Source organism: Bufo gargarizans, chromosome 2 (assembly GCF_014858855.1).
Source record: "Bufo gargarizans isolate SCDJY-AF-19 chromosome 2, ASM1485885v1, whole genome shotgun sequence".
NCBI classification, from domain to species: Eukaryota; Metazoa; Chordata; class Amphibia; order Anura; family Bufonidae; genus Bufo; species Bufo gargarizans.
In genome coordinates, this window is record NC_058081.1 from 686,634,395 (window position 1) to 686,650,410 (window position 16,016).

The window sequence follows — 16,016 nt, forward strand, 5'->3', positions numbered from 1 at the left end:
AAGCATAATAGCACCAAACAGATAATACCGTATATTGCGTCCTAGGCATTACATGTGCCCCCGATGGTAAATTGCCCCCCCTTTGTGTCCCACAAAGTGAAAATACCTCCTATTCTACCCCACAAAGTGATAGCGTCTACACACAGTAATGGTTCTTTTTAGTATCCCCAATAATAGCAGTACTCCAGTTATGCTGTATAGAGTAATAATTTTCCTTTCAGTGACCCGTATACATATAATGTTCACATTTGTGCCTCCCCCTTACAGAGTAGTAATGCCCCTTTGTACCCCTACAAAGTAATAATGCAGCTTTGACATTAATAATGACCAATTCTGTTCCCAACACAGTAATAATTCCCACCTTTGTGTCCATTGCTCCAGTTAAAATTCCCACCTTTGTGCCCCCAGAAAAGTGATGGCACAAAGGGGATCGTTATCACTGTTTGGAGGCAGAAAGGTGGGCATAATTATGACTAAATCCTCTTTCAGCCTCCAAACTGTAGCAACAACCCACTTTGTGTCCCCACATAATTAAAATGCCCACTTTGTGTGCCCTTATAGCAACTAGTGCTCTCTAATAGAAAAATAGTGGCCCCTTATAGCCAATATTGCTCTCCTCGCTTTACCTTGGTCCTTTTCCCTGGTAATGTCCCAAGACTCGTTAAAAAGTTGGACCATGACTCATAGGGAGCCAGTTCCAGAAGGGGGCACTAACAAAATGGTTCTTTTTCCCTGGGAGACACCTATTTGCATATTTAGGTGTGGGGGCCCCAGTTAATTGTAGGCTTGCCCTTCTAATGCCAGCCCTGATGACATCACAGCTCTTCGATAAGCTGCTGTGACATCACAAGTGGTTGTCAGCCAGGTAAGTTCACGTGACATCACAAGTGAGTTTTAGTCAGGTGACAATCAAGTAGCTTTCAGTCAAGTAGGTTGGGTAACAGTCAGGCGAGCTCATGTGAAATCACAACTAGTAGAGTCAGGTAAGCTGCTTTCAGCTTCTGTGACATCATCGTTGATTTCAGAGGGTTAACTGCTGTGATATCACAAGTTTTAGTCATGTAAGTACTGTAGAACTGACATCTTAAGCCCAGGCTGCTGTGACATTCTACAGTAGCTTTGTTTCATTGAAGTAATTCTATTTCTTTTTCTTATTTTTATTTTTTGTTTTCACACATATTATTAGGAGCAGATACAGAGCATGGCATGTTTGTTCTGTTTGCTGCAGCTCACTAGCTTTGCTGTGTAGACTACGTCAAGGCCTGCAGAGTGATATCAACCACTTCATTACTGGAGTGTTTACTCCCAAAATTATTTTGTCAGACAACCTACATATATTTGATATTATTTTTCACAGGATATCTTAAGACCATTCTTTTGTGCCATTAGATGACAGACATCCCATTTAAAATGTAAAAAAAAAAAAAAACATTTTTCTTTCCTATTTCCTATTTTAAAAAATGGTAACTGTTACAAAAGATTTCAAGATAAAACATTTCTAGGTTTAATTTTTTTTAAATAAAGCAAAAAAGGAAAAAAAAAGTGTGTATGTGTGAGACACTCTCCTGTTCCGCGGTCCACTGGGGCCTTCAGCGGTCCTCGTGGGGTTCGGTCTGTGGGGAGAGGTCGGGGGGTGCTTAGTGGGTCTGCTGGCACTCCATCCCAGCGGGCCTCTGGGTCCCCTGCCTCGACCTTGGGGGGTCCCATTGGAGTAGCGGGACAGGTCACATATGCGTCTGTGGAGCCTGCGGCTCCGATTCCTTTGCGGACAAATGCGGTGGTGCATCCGCATGTGCGCCGGAGGGGAAGACCACTGGGGTCTCGGAGGCAGATTGGCCAGGCTGGTGTGGCCGGTCCTGTCTCCGGTATCTCCTGTGGGTTCCATTCCGGCGTCTGTGCCGGCATGGTCCCGTATTCGTGCTAGGCCAATCAAGCGTCCGTCCGCACGCACGCTCGAGAAGTGGTTCACAAAAGGATACACGGCCGAGCGTACGGATGTAGTAGAGTTAACGCTCATGATTTATGAGACGTGTTATCTAAACTAAATGCGCTACGCAAACACCTTCAACTGCTTTTCAATGGCTTTTGTCTCAAGATAACACGATGAGTTAAGAGCTTGAGTGCTAAAACTGCTACATCTGTACGAATATCCTATGTGCTACGCTGGCCGCTGGCAGGAAAAGCACCTGTGCACAAATTCAAAGTAGATTAGGGGATAGGCTGCACAAGTGTTAGGGATTAGGATCATCATCTGACCTATGAGTAATCGACACCTGGCACTCTTTGATTGGCTAGCAGGTACTTAAAAGGTGATCTCCCTGGCTGGTCAGTGTCCACTGTTGTTCTGGCAATCCGTGTGTATGTTGGTGATCGTTTCTCTCTCCAGCTTACCTGTGTATGACCTCTGCTTTCCTTGACCATTCTCTAGTGACCTCCCTCTGGATACTTTATCTTGGCTGAACAATCTATCTCGTGTATGACCTCGGATCAGACCCTGGATATTCTCTGACGTCTCATCACTCGGTACCATGCTTCTCGGAATGATATAACGTGTATGAACTTTGGCCTGCTCATGGACTGCTTCCCTGGTCTCTCCCTGCAGAGGTTCTTATTCAGCTTGATTACCTGTGTATGATCCCTAGCTTTTGACTGAATTATCGTTGACTCAATAAATCCACTGTCGTTTAAAACATCTGTCTGGTTGCTTGGGGTTCTGCACCATTACAGAACAGTGGGCCCCAATCTCCAGTTATCATGGATCGTATCCAGCAGCAACTAGTGGAGTTGACCGGAGCGGCCAATCTCCTGGTTCAGCAGAGGACAAACATTTCAGCTGTGAATTTCAACAAGATCCATGCACAACTGGCAACAGTCGGGGACGAGCTTAAACTCCTCCTCCAGGGAGTTCAGGGGTTGGTTGACTCGACTCTAGCAGAATGCACAGTGGAACCCACGATACCTCTAACTGAGGTTTTATCAGGAAATAGGCAGGAGTTTCTCAATTTCCAAGATGCCTGCCTCTTATATTTTGAGGTGCACCCTACATCTTCGGGTAATACCAAGCAGAAGATCGGCATAGTGATGTCTCTATTAAGGAAGGACCCGCAACGTTGGGGCTTTAACCTCCGAGAGATCCAGCACTCAGCTCAGTAGAAGATTTTTTTAATGCTATGAGTATATTGCACGATGACCCGGATCGCACCCGTATGGCTGAGAACCAGCTAGAACACCTCCAACAACGACGACGCCCAGCAGAAGAATTTGCTGCCGAATTCCGTCGCTGGGCCACTTTTAACAGCTGGGGGGATGCCGCTCTTCGGCACCGGTTTTGGTTGGGTCTGTCTGATCCTGTCAGAGATCTGCTATTGTCTCTACCAAACCCCCCATCAGTAGATGTGGCAATCCAGCAGGCAATCGATGCTAATCGTCGGATTCAGGAACATCGTCCGGAGGGGGCTTCTCACCCAGTGTCAGCAAGCTCATCTCTAAGACCCTGTAAACCAGCTGAGGAACCGATAGAATTGGGGTCCTCTTGTTCTACCCCTACTGAGAGGGCTCGACGCCTAACCAAGGGTCTTTGTCTGTATTGTGGAGGAGTTGGTCAACGGCTAAAGAAATGCCCACTACTCCTGCCGGGAAACGACTAAGCCTAGTTGAAATTGAGGAGAACCCACTAGGTACTCTGTTGCCTCCTCTTAAAAGATGTCATCTTCTCTTAACCATTTCCATTAAGTGGCAAGGGAAGGATCATCCTATTTTTGCCCTAATTGATTCGGGATCTGCTGGAAATTTTATCGACTCTTCTCTGGTTCGACAGCTACAGATTCCAGTCTTCGAGCCGGAAGCAGCCATTTCCGTCACTGCTGTGGACGGTTCTCCCCTTCAAGAAGGCCGGTCGCTGTGGATGACACCTGGGTTGCAGGTAACTTTGGGGGCTGGTCACCAGAAGGTCTTAAGCCTGTTAACCCTGGACATGCCATCCACTCCTGTGATTTTGGGTCTCCCCTGGTTGAGACTTCATAATCCTGTGATGGACTGGCGCACCGGACAAATTTGCAGGTGGAGTTCTGATTGCTTCACTGCATTTGTCTGGTGCTAAGTGCACTACCTAAGCACTATCACCACTTCCAGGGCGTGTTCAGCCCACGGGGGCTGATGTGTTACCTCCTCATAGGCCATATGTTCGCCCCATTGATTTGTTGCCGGGTACCATGCCACCCAGATGACATCTGTATAATCTCACTGGGCCTGAGATCCAGGCCCAGCAAGATTATATAAAAGAAAACCTCGATAAGGGTTTCATCTGACCGTCCACTTCTCCCGCAACAGCGGGATTCTTCTCCGTGGAGAAGAAAGACGGCGGATTGAGACCCTGTATCGATTTTCGCGCCCTCAATTGAATTACGTTGAAGAATCGGTACCCCTTCCACTTGTTGACGACTTGTTCTCCCAGGTGGCAGGTGCCCGGGTTTTCACCAAACTCGATTTGAGAGGTGCATACAATTTGGTACGCATCCGAAAGGGTGATGAATGGAAGACCGCATTTAATACCATGAATGGGCATTACGAGTATCTCGAGATGCCTTTCGGTCTCTGTAATGCCCCCGCGGTCTTCCAGGAATTCATCAATGATGTCCTCTGGCATTTCTTAGGTAGATTTGTGGTCGTCTATTTAGATGATATACTAATCTACTCATCGGACCCGCAGACTCATCAGGATCATGTGTGTCAGGTTTTCCAGAAGCTGAGGGAGAATCAATGACGCCAAACTCGAGAAATGTCTGTTTGAAGTGAGAGAACTGCCCTTCCTAGGGTAAATTGTCTCTGAAAGAGGATTGGTGATGGACCCCACCAAACTTCCAGCTGTCCTGGACTGGCCACAGCAAGTAGAGACCTGAAGGAATTACAGCGTTTCTTAGGTTTCGCCAATTTGTACCGCAAATTTGTTAGGAACTTTTCTGCGGTAGTAGTGCCTCTCACGAACCTCACTAAGAAGGGAATGAACCCTTTTAAGTGGACAAGAGAGGCCGGTAAAACCTTTGAGACGCTGAAGCAAGCATTTTGCTCTGCTCCAATTCTTATTCATCCAGACACTTCTCGACCTTTTCTCCTTGAGGTTGACACCTCTGAGGTTGGTGTGGGGGCAGTTCTCTCCCAGTATTGGGGATCCTGAGAGGCTTCATCCTTGTGCCTTTATCTCTCAGAAGCTCTCCCTGTCCGAGTGCAATTATGACATCGGCAATAGAGAGCTTCTGGGAGTTAAGTTGGCCTTTCAAGAATGGAGAAATTGGCTGGAGGGTGAAGAACATCCCATTACGGTTTACACCGACCACAAAAACCCTGAGTATATCGAAGGTGCCAAGAGATTAAATTCCCACCAAGCTCGTTGGGCATTGTCTTTCACTCGCTTTCATTTCCGCTTAACATATAAACCAGGGCCCAAAAATATTAAAGCAGATGCTCTCTTCCGTTGTTTCCCAGATGCTCATTTAGTACGTGACTCTGGGCCAGAACCCATTATTCCTGTGAGGTGTTTCGTAGCCGCCTTGGACACCTCAGGTACAATGGAGGATCTGTCTTTTCTTCTTCTACCTTTACAGGTGGAGAGCCCTCCTAACAAACCTGTAGGTCGGCTGTTTGTGCCTTCAAATTTCAGGCTCAGAGTCATACAACAATTGCAAATGAAAACCATGTCCCGATGTTAAAAGCTGAGAACTTTGCCAATATTTTCCAGTCAGGAAGGGTGCATGAGGGGCTCTGATATGTTCCTGACTGGAAGATATTGGCAAAGTTCTCAGCTTTTAACATCGGCTTGAGGAATTAGCTAGTATTGTCAGTTGCATATCATTTTGGTGCATTTTTTGCAGTGATTTGTGTATGTCTATATTTTTTCATCTGCACAATGTATTATTTTGTTTAAGGTGCCCTTGTGGTGCATGCGGTCCGCCCCGGCATCCTCCATTGTACGCATTTTTTGCTGGGGATTGCCGTTATCTGCGGACTGCATGCAGAGGAAATTGCTGCCCCTGTTATAGACACGCTACAGTGTCTGGGTTTGGAGCAATTCCACCCATTTAGGCTACTTTTTTCTGTAAGTTTACCATTACAATATGTTTGTATATTTTACAGGCACAAAATCCACAATACTAAAACTAATAAATATATTTTTATTTTATTTAATTTTTTTATGAATGAAAAAGGTGTGTGTGTGGGGGAGGGGGGGGGGGAGTGTGTGTGAACATGGTCTGCTATACTATTGCTAAAACTAGTAACTATAGCTATAACTTTTTAATTTCTTATTTTTTTTTAATGAAAAACGGTTCATTAACAGACTCTAGGCTCACAGCTAATTTTAAAGGTAGCAGGAGATGCTCACATCAAAAAGAAAGCTCCCCTGCCGTCTTTTACACTGCGATGGATCATTGTAGCACCCTCTAAAACAAGGCTACGCAGAGAGACCACTTTGCTTGGTCTCAGGGACCTTACTGAAACCGCAGCTGTCTAATGATAGCATGGTCAAAGCGATCTGCAGCCCCACGCAATGTAACCCGATGCTTTTATGCGTCAGCTTACAGTTCAGAGCTTACCGCCACCACGTGTACAGTTGTGCGACAGCAAATAAAAAGTTTAAAAACACTGAAATCGAACAGCACCAACCAATCCAACTGCCTGACAAAGACCCTTAGGGGTTGAATAAAGAAGAGAACTCTTGAGAAGAACTTTCTTTCAAGGACAGCAGAGTCACATCAATATCATTAAAGTAAGCTCCTCGTCTCCCTCTAGTGGTGCCAGAAAACAGACTGAATTTATTATTTACCTCTATATCCATTCCAGGAAACAGTGAACAAATTTTGAGATTAATCGGCACAGAATTTTACATCTAAGAACGTCATGGTGATGGGAGGTAGACATTCGTATTAAAGCTTTCCGAACAGATAAGTGACCATATGGCTTCACAGATAATACAGTTCCTCATCATGTACAAATATTATTGTGGTGACATTGCTGGTGGCGTATATTCCTGCAGTGTTAAGCCTTTGTCAGGTAATGATTCTTGTGCCAAATCTGTATCCTAAGACCTTGGATGTGGCCACACTTGTCAGTGAGTGCCTGGGAAAGGCGCAGGTGGTAAACTTGAGTCTTGGAGAGATTATTCCGCTTGTGTGTATTCAGGTATTAACCATGCAGCCGGAGGTGGAGTGCTGGAAGAAATGAGAACAGTAACATATCCAATATGTCATTTCAGTCATTCAAAATGGAGGTATTAAAGCTCTGCTTCCACCCCCCCCCCCCCTTCGAATACATAGATTTGCAGCTTGTCTCCATGCATAGAATAAAGCACTGATTTTATATTCTCTCTGGTGCAACGTCTTCTTGTGCTCACTTTTGCCCCTGATGACTAACCCTATTAGTGTCAAAGTAGAGTGGGGGAGGGGAAGTGACAACAGCTCTGGGCAGATATCTGGATCAGAAAATGAGTTGTCATTCATCTAGCCATTATTTTGCCAATCACCATATACGAGATGGAAAGCTGACATGCCAATCATCCATAAGGGCCGCAAATGTCATTTTCTGACTCATCCACAAATACAAGGGCCAAGAGTGAAAATTTAGATTTCTGTAGTGCACAGGATGTTATGCTCTGAGATTCAAGCCCCAAATGTTAATAATTCACCACATAATCAAAATCTCTGGTTAAATAGGAACGTACTAGTGACATATCCTCAGTCGTCAGAGATGTTATTACTACTTGTGGCAGCTCTGCTGGGGTCAGCAGGTGAGATGGCAGATTATGGGCAAGACATAGTTGTATCATTGTATGGGGATCCTAACCTCAGAGGTGAACATACCCGATGTGCTATCTGTGCAGCTTAATGGGGGCCCACGACATAAGAGCGCCCTCTCACACCTTAAAAGCTGTCTGTCTGGTTGCAAGTACAGTTCATTATTACTGAACCATATGAGGGCTTCTCTATGATAAGCTATGTTAGCATAAGAGACCTAAATGTATAGGAACCCGCTGCTGTTTGTGCATTTAGTATTTCTATTGCTTTACGGTGGTAGCCCACAAATTACTCATAAGTAATGAGTTAAGATACTTTTGGAATAATCTTTTCAAAGTTGATTTGTTCAGTCCAATGTGTCAGTCCAGGCAAGAGTTGTCATCCTGGACTCCAGGACAGGAAAGAGAAAAGTACTGTTATGTTTAGCTCACAGAGCAGTATCTATACTAATACATTTCCTGAACATTCGTCTAAACTCCCTAATATCCTAGGGTGAAATATATGAAAAGAATACCCTCTGATTGTAAAGTGCTGTGGAATATATTGACCAATGTAAATAAAGTTGATGTTGATTATTACATATAAAGATGATTATTATTATACATATTCACAGTTATTGCAGTTATATTTTGCTCGCAGAGGAATGTCTACAGTGGATATAAAAAGTCTACACACCCCTGTTAAAATGTCAGGTTTCTGTGATGTAAAAAAAAATGAGACAAAGATAAATCATTTCAGAACTTTTTCCACCTTTAATGTGACCTATAAACTGTACAACTCAATTGAAAAACAAACTGAAATCTTTTAGGTGGAGGGAAGAAAAAAATATAAAAATAAAATAATATGGTTGCATAAGTGTGCACACCCTTAAACTAATACTTTGTTGAAGCACCTTTTGATTTTATTACAGCACTCAGTCTTTTTGGGTATGAGTCTATTAGCATGGCACATTTTGACTTAGCAAGATTTGCCCACTCTTCTTTGCAAAAACACTCCAAATCCATCAGATTGCAAGGGCATCTCCTGGGCACAGCCCTCTTCAGATCACTCCACAGATTTTCAATCGGATTCAGGTCTGGGCTCTGGCTGGGCCATTCCAAAACTTTAATCTTCTTCTAGTAAAGCCATTCCTTTGTTGATTTGGCTGTATGCTTTGGGTGGTTGTCATGCTGAAAGATGAAGTTCCTCTTCATGTTCAGCTTTCTAGCAGAAGCCTGAAGGTTTTGTGCCAATATTGACTGGTATTTGGAACTGTTCATAATTCCCTCTAGCTTAACTAAGGCCCCAGTTCCAGCTGAAGAAAAACAGCCCCTTGGCATGATGCTGCCACCACCATGCTTCACTGTGGGGATGGTGTTCTATTGGGGATGTGCAGTGTTGTTTTTGCGCCAAACATATCTTTTGGAATTATGGCTAAAAAGTTTAACCTTGGTTTTATCAGACCATAACACCTTTTCCTACATGCTTTTGGGAGATATCAGATGTGTTTTTGCTAAATGTAGCCTGGCTTGAATGTTTTTCTTAGTAAGAAAAGGCTTTCGTCTTTCCACTCTGCCCCATAGCCCAGACATATGAAGAATACGGGAGATTGTTGTCACATGGACCACACAGCCAGGACTTGCCAGATATTCCTGCAGCTCCTTTAATGTTGCTGTAGGCCTCTTGGTCGCCTCCCAGACCAGTCTGCTTCTCGTCTTTTCATCAATTTTGGAGGGACGTCCAGTTCTTGATAATGTCCCTGTTGTGCCATATTTTCTCCACTTGATGATGACGGTCTTCACTGTGTTCCATGGTATATCTAACGCCTTGGAAATTATTTTGTCCCCTTCTCCTGACTGATACCTTTTAACAATGAGATCCCTCTGATGCTTTGGAAGCTCTCTGTGGACCATGGCTTTTTCTGTTGGATGCGACTTAGAAAATTTCAGGAAAGACCAACTAGAGCAGCGGAGCTTTATTTGGGGTTAATCCGAGGCACTTTACATAATGGCCAGTGAATGCTGACTCCTATCTAACAGGATTCTGAATGTGATTGCTTAATTCTGAACACAGCTACATCCCCAGTCATAAGAGGGTGTGCACACTTATGCAACCACATTATATTAGTTTATTTGTTTTATTTTATCTTTGTCTTATTATTTTAGAGCACAGAAACCTGAAATTTTAACAGGGGTGTGTAGACTTTGTATATCCACTGTATACGAATACATTACATAAAAGTTCATATAATCTCCCTGATATCCTAGGGTGAATTATATGGAAAAATAATTACCATTACTAATGAGCATAATAGTGAATATTATGCTTATTAAAGATGAATATCACATGTCCGGTATATATCTATTATTCTATATAAGGGATGGTTTGTTCATATTTTATATATGAGCAATCAGATTTTAAAAGAAAGTCTTAGCTCTCTGATATCCTAAGGTGATTTTTCAGGGCTAAACCCAGGCAAAAGACCATTTACAGTATACCAACGTGACCAATGGCATTCTCCTGTCTGAGCACAATTCTGTATTATTTTGGTCTTTTTAGTAGTGAAGGCCTATTCCGTAGAACGGATTATAGGAGGAGAGGAATGTGTCCGTCATTCACAGCCATGGCAGGTGGCGCTCTACTATTTTGGTACATTCATCTGCGGGGGAGTGCTCATAAATGAATCCTGGGTATTGACAGCTGCTCACTGCAATGCATCGTAAGTGTCCTGTTTATCTGCATTACCTGTTGGTTCTCTGTAAAGTCTATGCAAAAAGACTGACCATTAAATATACAAGGTCATACAATAAGTAGTCCATATGTAGCAGAGCTGAGTTTTTCATTAACTTTAATATTTTTGCTCAATAGGAACATCCAGGTTCGTCTCGGAAAACATAATCTGACAAATGCTGAAGAAACAGAGCAGTTAACATATGCTGTGAAAATATGTATTCATGGGGAATACAATATTAAGACAGATGACAATGACATTATGCTCCTGAAACTGGCATCACCGGCTATACTTAATGAATATGTGGCTATCATACCCTTGTGCTCAAGTGTGATAGAGGAAGATGAAGACTGTTCAATCTCAGGATGGGGGACAACCACCAGCCCTCAGGGTAACAACAAATATACAGATATTCAACATTACTTATACAATTTCTGTCAACAACAATGGCCTTTAAATACAGATTCCAAAAATAATACTCCTGCTCTACTTATAATAAATATAATACTGTCCCATGCATAAAAAGATAACTTCTATAATTCTGCTCCATATGTGCAATATAACTACATTTATATTGCATCCTATGTACAAGAATATAACTACTATAATACTACCTCCTATGTACAAGAATATAACTACTATAATACTGCTCCTATGTACAAGAGTATAACTACTATAATACTGCTCATATGTACAAGAATATAACTACTATAATACTGCTCCTATGTACAAGAATATAACTACTATAATACTGCTCCTATGTACAAGAATATAACTATTATAATACTGCCTCCTATGTATAAGAATATAACTACTATAATACTGCTCCTATGTACAAGAGTATAACTACTATAATACTGCTCATATGTACAAGAATATAACTACTATAATACTGCTCCTATGTACAAGAATATAACTACTATAATACTGCTCCTATGTACAAGAATATAACTACTATAATACTTCTCCTATATACAAGAATATAACTACTATAATACTGCTCTCTATGTAATAGAATATAACTAATATAATACTGCTCCTATGTACAAGACTATATTGTAACATACTATAATATTACCTCAAATGTACAAGAATATAATTACTATAATACTGCCCCCTATGTACAAGAATATAACTACTATAATACTAACTCCTATGTACAAGAATATAACTACTATAATACTGCCTCCTATGTACAAGGATATAACTACTATAATACTGCTCCTATGTACAAGAATATAACTACTATAATACTGCCTCCTATGTACAAGAATATAACTACTATAATACTGCTCCTATGTACAAGAATATAGCTACTATAATACTGCCTCCTATGTACAAGTGTATAACTGCTATAATACTGCTCCTATGTACAAGAATATAACTACTATAATACTGCTCCTATGTACAAGACTAAAACTGCTATAATACTGCTCCTATGTACAAGAATATAACTACTATAATACTGCCTCCTATGTACAAGAATATAACTACTATAATACTGCCTCCTATGTACAAGAATATAACTACTATAATACTGCTCCTATGTACATGAATATAACTACTATAATACTGCTCCTATGTACATGAATATAATTACTATAATACTGCCTCCTATCTACAAGAATATAACTACTATAATACTGCCTCCTATGTACAATAATATAACTACTATAACACTGCTCCTATGTACAATAATATAACTACTATAATACTGCCTCCTATGTACAAGAATATAACTACTATAATACTGCTCCTATGTACAATAATATAACTCCTATAATGCTGCTCCTATGTACAAGAATATAACTACTATAATACTGTTCCTATGTACAAGAATATAACTGCTATAATACTGCTTCTATGTACAAGAATATAACTACCATAATACTGCTCCTATGTACAAGAATATAACTACTATAATACTGCCTCCTATGTACAAGAATATAACTACTATAATACTGCCCCCTATGGACAAGAATATAACTACTATAATACTGCTTCCTATGTACAAGAATATAACTACTATAATACTGCTCCTATGTACAAGAATATAACTACTATAATACTGCTCCTATGTACAAGAATATAACTACTATAATACTGCTCCTATGTACAAGAATATAACTACTAGAATACTGCCTCCTATGTACAAGAATATAACTACTATAACTGCCTCCTATGGACAAGAATATAACTACTATAATGCTGCCTCCTATGTGCAAGAATATAACTACTATTATACTGCTCCTATGTACAAGAATATAACTACTATAATACTGCTCCTATGTACAAGAATATAACTGCTATAATACTGCCTCCTATGTACAAGAATATAACTACTATAATACTGCTCCTATGTACAAGAATATAACTACTATAATACTGCTCCTATGTACAAGAATATAACTACTGTAATACTGCCTCCTATGTACAAGAATATAACTACTATAATACTGCCTCCTATGTACAAGAATATAACTACTATAATACTGCCTCCTATGTGCAAGAATATAACTACTATAATACTGCTCCTATGTACAAGAATATAACTACTATAATACTGCTCCTATGTACAAGAATATAACTACTGTAATACTGCCTCCTATGTACAAGAATATAACTACTATAATACTGCCTCCTATGTACAAGAATATAACTACTATAATACTGCCTCCTATGTGCAAGAATATAACTACTATAATGATCTTTTTATTTAAAAACAGGCAACAAAATATTACAATACACTTACTATAAAATCATAGAAAAGAATAAATATAAAGTGACATCACAATGCATTATACAATTGCTGACACATGGATGTTCCTCCAGTACATGTTATTGCGGTTATTTTTCAAGTCCTTCTTATATATCATCTTCAGACTTTCCAGGATATTATATGAGATTTTATCACAGGTCAGGAGCTCTCTGTTGATGACCAGGCAGCACCGCGCACACCACAGATGGTACATGGTCACCACATTCACTACATACAGGGCACTTCTGCTGTATTGTCTGAGATCTGGGGGGAAGTCTCCATACAAAAGCTGATTATACGGCTGTCCCACTAGATGTGGTAACTGAAGGGACCGTGACACGGCCTCCCATACCTGGACACTGAACGGACAGTCCAGCAGAAGATGCTCCATGGTCTCCAGTACCTGACGGCATTGCTCTCTAGGGCAGGATCTGTCTGGCACATTTCTACACTTTAGATTGTCCCTGACATACATTTTACCATGAAATGCCAGCCATGACACATCCTTCATGTGAGCGGGGACTCTGGGGTCCTCCAGGATTTTCACAGCCTGTTTTACATCCAGGTTCGGGGCGTTCCTCAGCTGGATATGGGCACTAAACTGAGACGACAGCAGGTTCCTATACATCTCTTTCCTACTGAGCTGCTTTACTTCACCATATAAGATTTTCCATTTAATGATCTTGCTAATTGCTTGTACCGCGTACCAGGAAACGTTATTCTTAATGCGCCCCGAGATCCTCTTAATGGGGTCACCTACCGACCACACAGAGACAAAATGCTGTATCTGGTTCTTAAACAGACGACTCCACAGCTTCAACTCTAAACTCTTACAAAATGAGAAATTCCTCATCAGAAACATTAAGTTAAAGAAGAGCTCTGGGCAGGGCATGGACAGGCCACCCTCCTTCTGGGGGAGATAGACAATGTTCCTCCTGACTATATTCACCCTATTACCCCACAAGAAGTGGAAGAAGATATTGGTCAGTCTAGTAAGTAACTTATCGGGCACTGGGAACACCACACTGACATAGAGGAATAGCGGGAGCAGGAAGCTTTTCAGCAGGCGGATCTTCTCCTGATAGGTCAGCTTCCAGTGCCTCCAGCACTGCACCTTCTGCTCACACACCGCCAGCTTCTCCTCCCAGTTCACTTTCCCATCATCTACAGTTCCAAACTGAATCCCCAAAATCTTTATCTTGTCCTGCACTGTTCTAAAGGGCACTGAGAAGACCCCATGGTCACCCCCCAGCCACAACGCCTCGCTCTTATCCATATTCACAGCAGAATTTGACACTCGAGAGAAAGCTGCTATCTCCTGTTGTAGGGCCGCACAGTCCTCACTAGACGAGACCAGAACCGTCACATCGTCCGCATAAGCACAGAACTTTATGTCCACTCTTTTACTCTGTAGGTGACATTCTAACCCCAAGAGATTTCTATTATCCTGCAACTTTCTTAAAAAAGGATCCAAACTGAAGACGTACAATAATGGGCTTAGAGGGCAGCCCTGCCTTACACCAGACATGATCCTAAAGGGTTCTGCCAAGTGACCATTAATCAGAGGCTGGCTTACCGCCTCCATATAGAGAACCTGCAGCCATTGTACGAAGCGTGCAGGAAGGCCATACTCCAACAACACCTGGTACAGGTAGTCATCATGGACTCTGTCAAAGGCCTTGCTCTGGTCTAACCCAACCACATATGCTCCTCCACTGTGCTGCCTGATGTAGGTCACTGCTTCCCTCACCAGCAGCAATGAGTCCTCTATAGTCCGGCCTTTCACACCACACGTCTGGTTGGAGATGATCAGGTCATCTGCCACCGCACTCAGCCTGTGATACAAGATCTTGGCCAAGACTTTATAATCGGTGTTCAGTAAGGACAATGGACGCCAGTTTTTTAAGTCTTTTAGATTTCCTTTCTTTGCCAGGAGAACCAGAACAGATTTATACTGTGACTGCAGAAGTTTCCTGGCAGAGAGGCAATCATTATAGACCTGCGCCAGGTCTGGGGCTAATATATCTCTAAACTCCTTATAGAATTCACTGGTCAGACCGTCCAGGCCCGGGCTCTTCTTGGTTTTTAAGGAGTCAATGCTCCTCTTCACCTCCTCCTCAGTTATTGGCTCGGCCAAGCCATCTGCTTGTGCATGATCTAGTTTAGGGAGTTTGACGCCTTTCAGGTAAGTTCTGATGCTGTCACCACTTATCTGACTGCCTTTAAACAGATTTTTATAATAATCTCCAATAATCTTGTGGAGTTTAGTCTGATCTGACTGCTCCACCCCATGCTCATCTAACAGGCTGGTCATAAGCTTCTTATTAACCCTGTTCTTACAGGCAATATAGGGGTCTGGGTTGTGAACCCCCCAATTATCAAACTGCCCCTCTGCTTTGAGAGACTTGAGGCGGTCATACTGCAGCTCCCGCATCTCCTGCTTTATCTGGCTGACGTATTTACCATCTATCTTCTCACCACTATTGATCTTACCATATACCCGGCTTAGCTGCAGCCTCAGTGCAGAATACCTCATATACTCAACATTACTATGCCTCCTCGCAGCACGTATCAGAAACTGCTTGATATCACCCTTCATACACTCCCACCACTCCGCTGTGTCATCACACATACACTGGGTGGTCCTCCGGTCATTATAGAAGGTGGTAAAGGCCTCTCTAAACCCTGGATCTTGCAGCACCGAGCCATTCACCTTCCAGTAGCCCCTACCACAGACCACGGCCCCGGCCAGATCCAGCGTGAC

General features: G+C 42.1%; 1 protein-coding gene across 1 annotated transcript in view; it reads left to right on the forward strand.

Moving 5' to 3' along the window:
• Nucleotides 1-3,616: 3,616 nt before the first annotated feature.
• LOC122926307 (trypsin-like) overlaps nt 3,617-16,016 on the forward strand; it is a 67,640-nt gene continuing 55,240 nt past the window's right edge. The window contains exons 1-4 of the mRNA XM_044277680.1: nt 3,617-3,677; nt 3,818-3,922; nt 10,323-10,482; nt 10,632-10,885. Of these exons, the coding sequence (XP_044133615.1) occupies nt 3,617-3,677; nt 3,818-3,922; nt 10,323-10,482; nt 10,632-10,885 (580 nt within the window). The remainder of the gene's footprint in view (nt 3,678-3,817; nt 3,923-10,322; nt 10,483-10,631; nt 10,886-16,016) is intronic.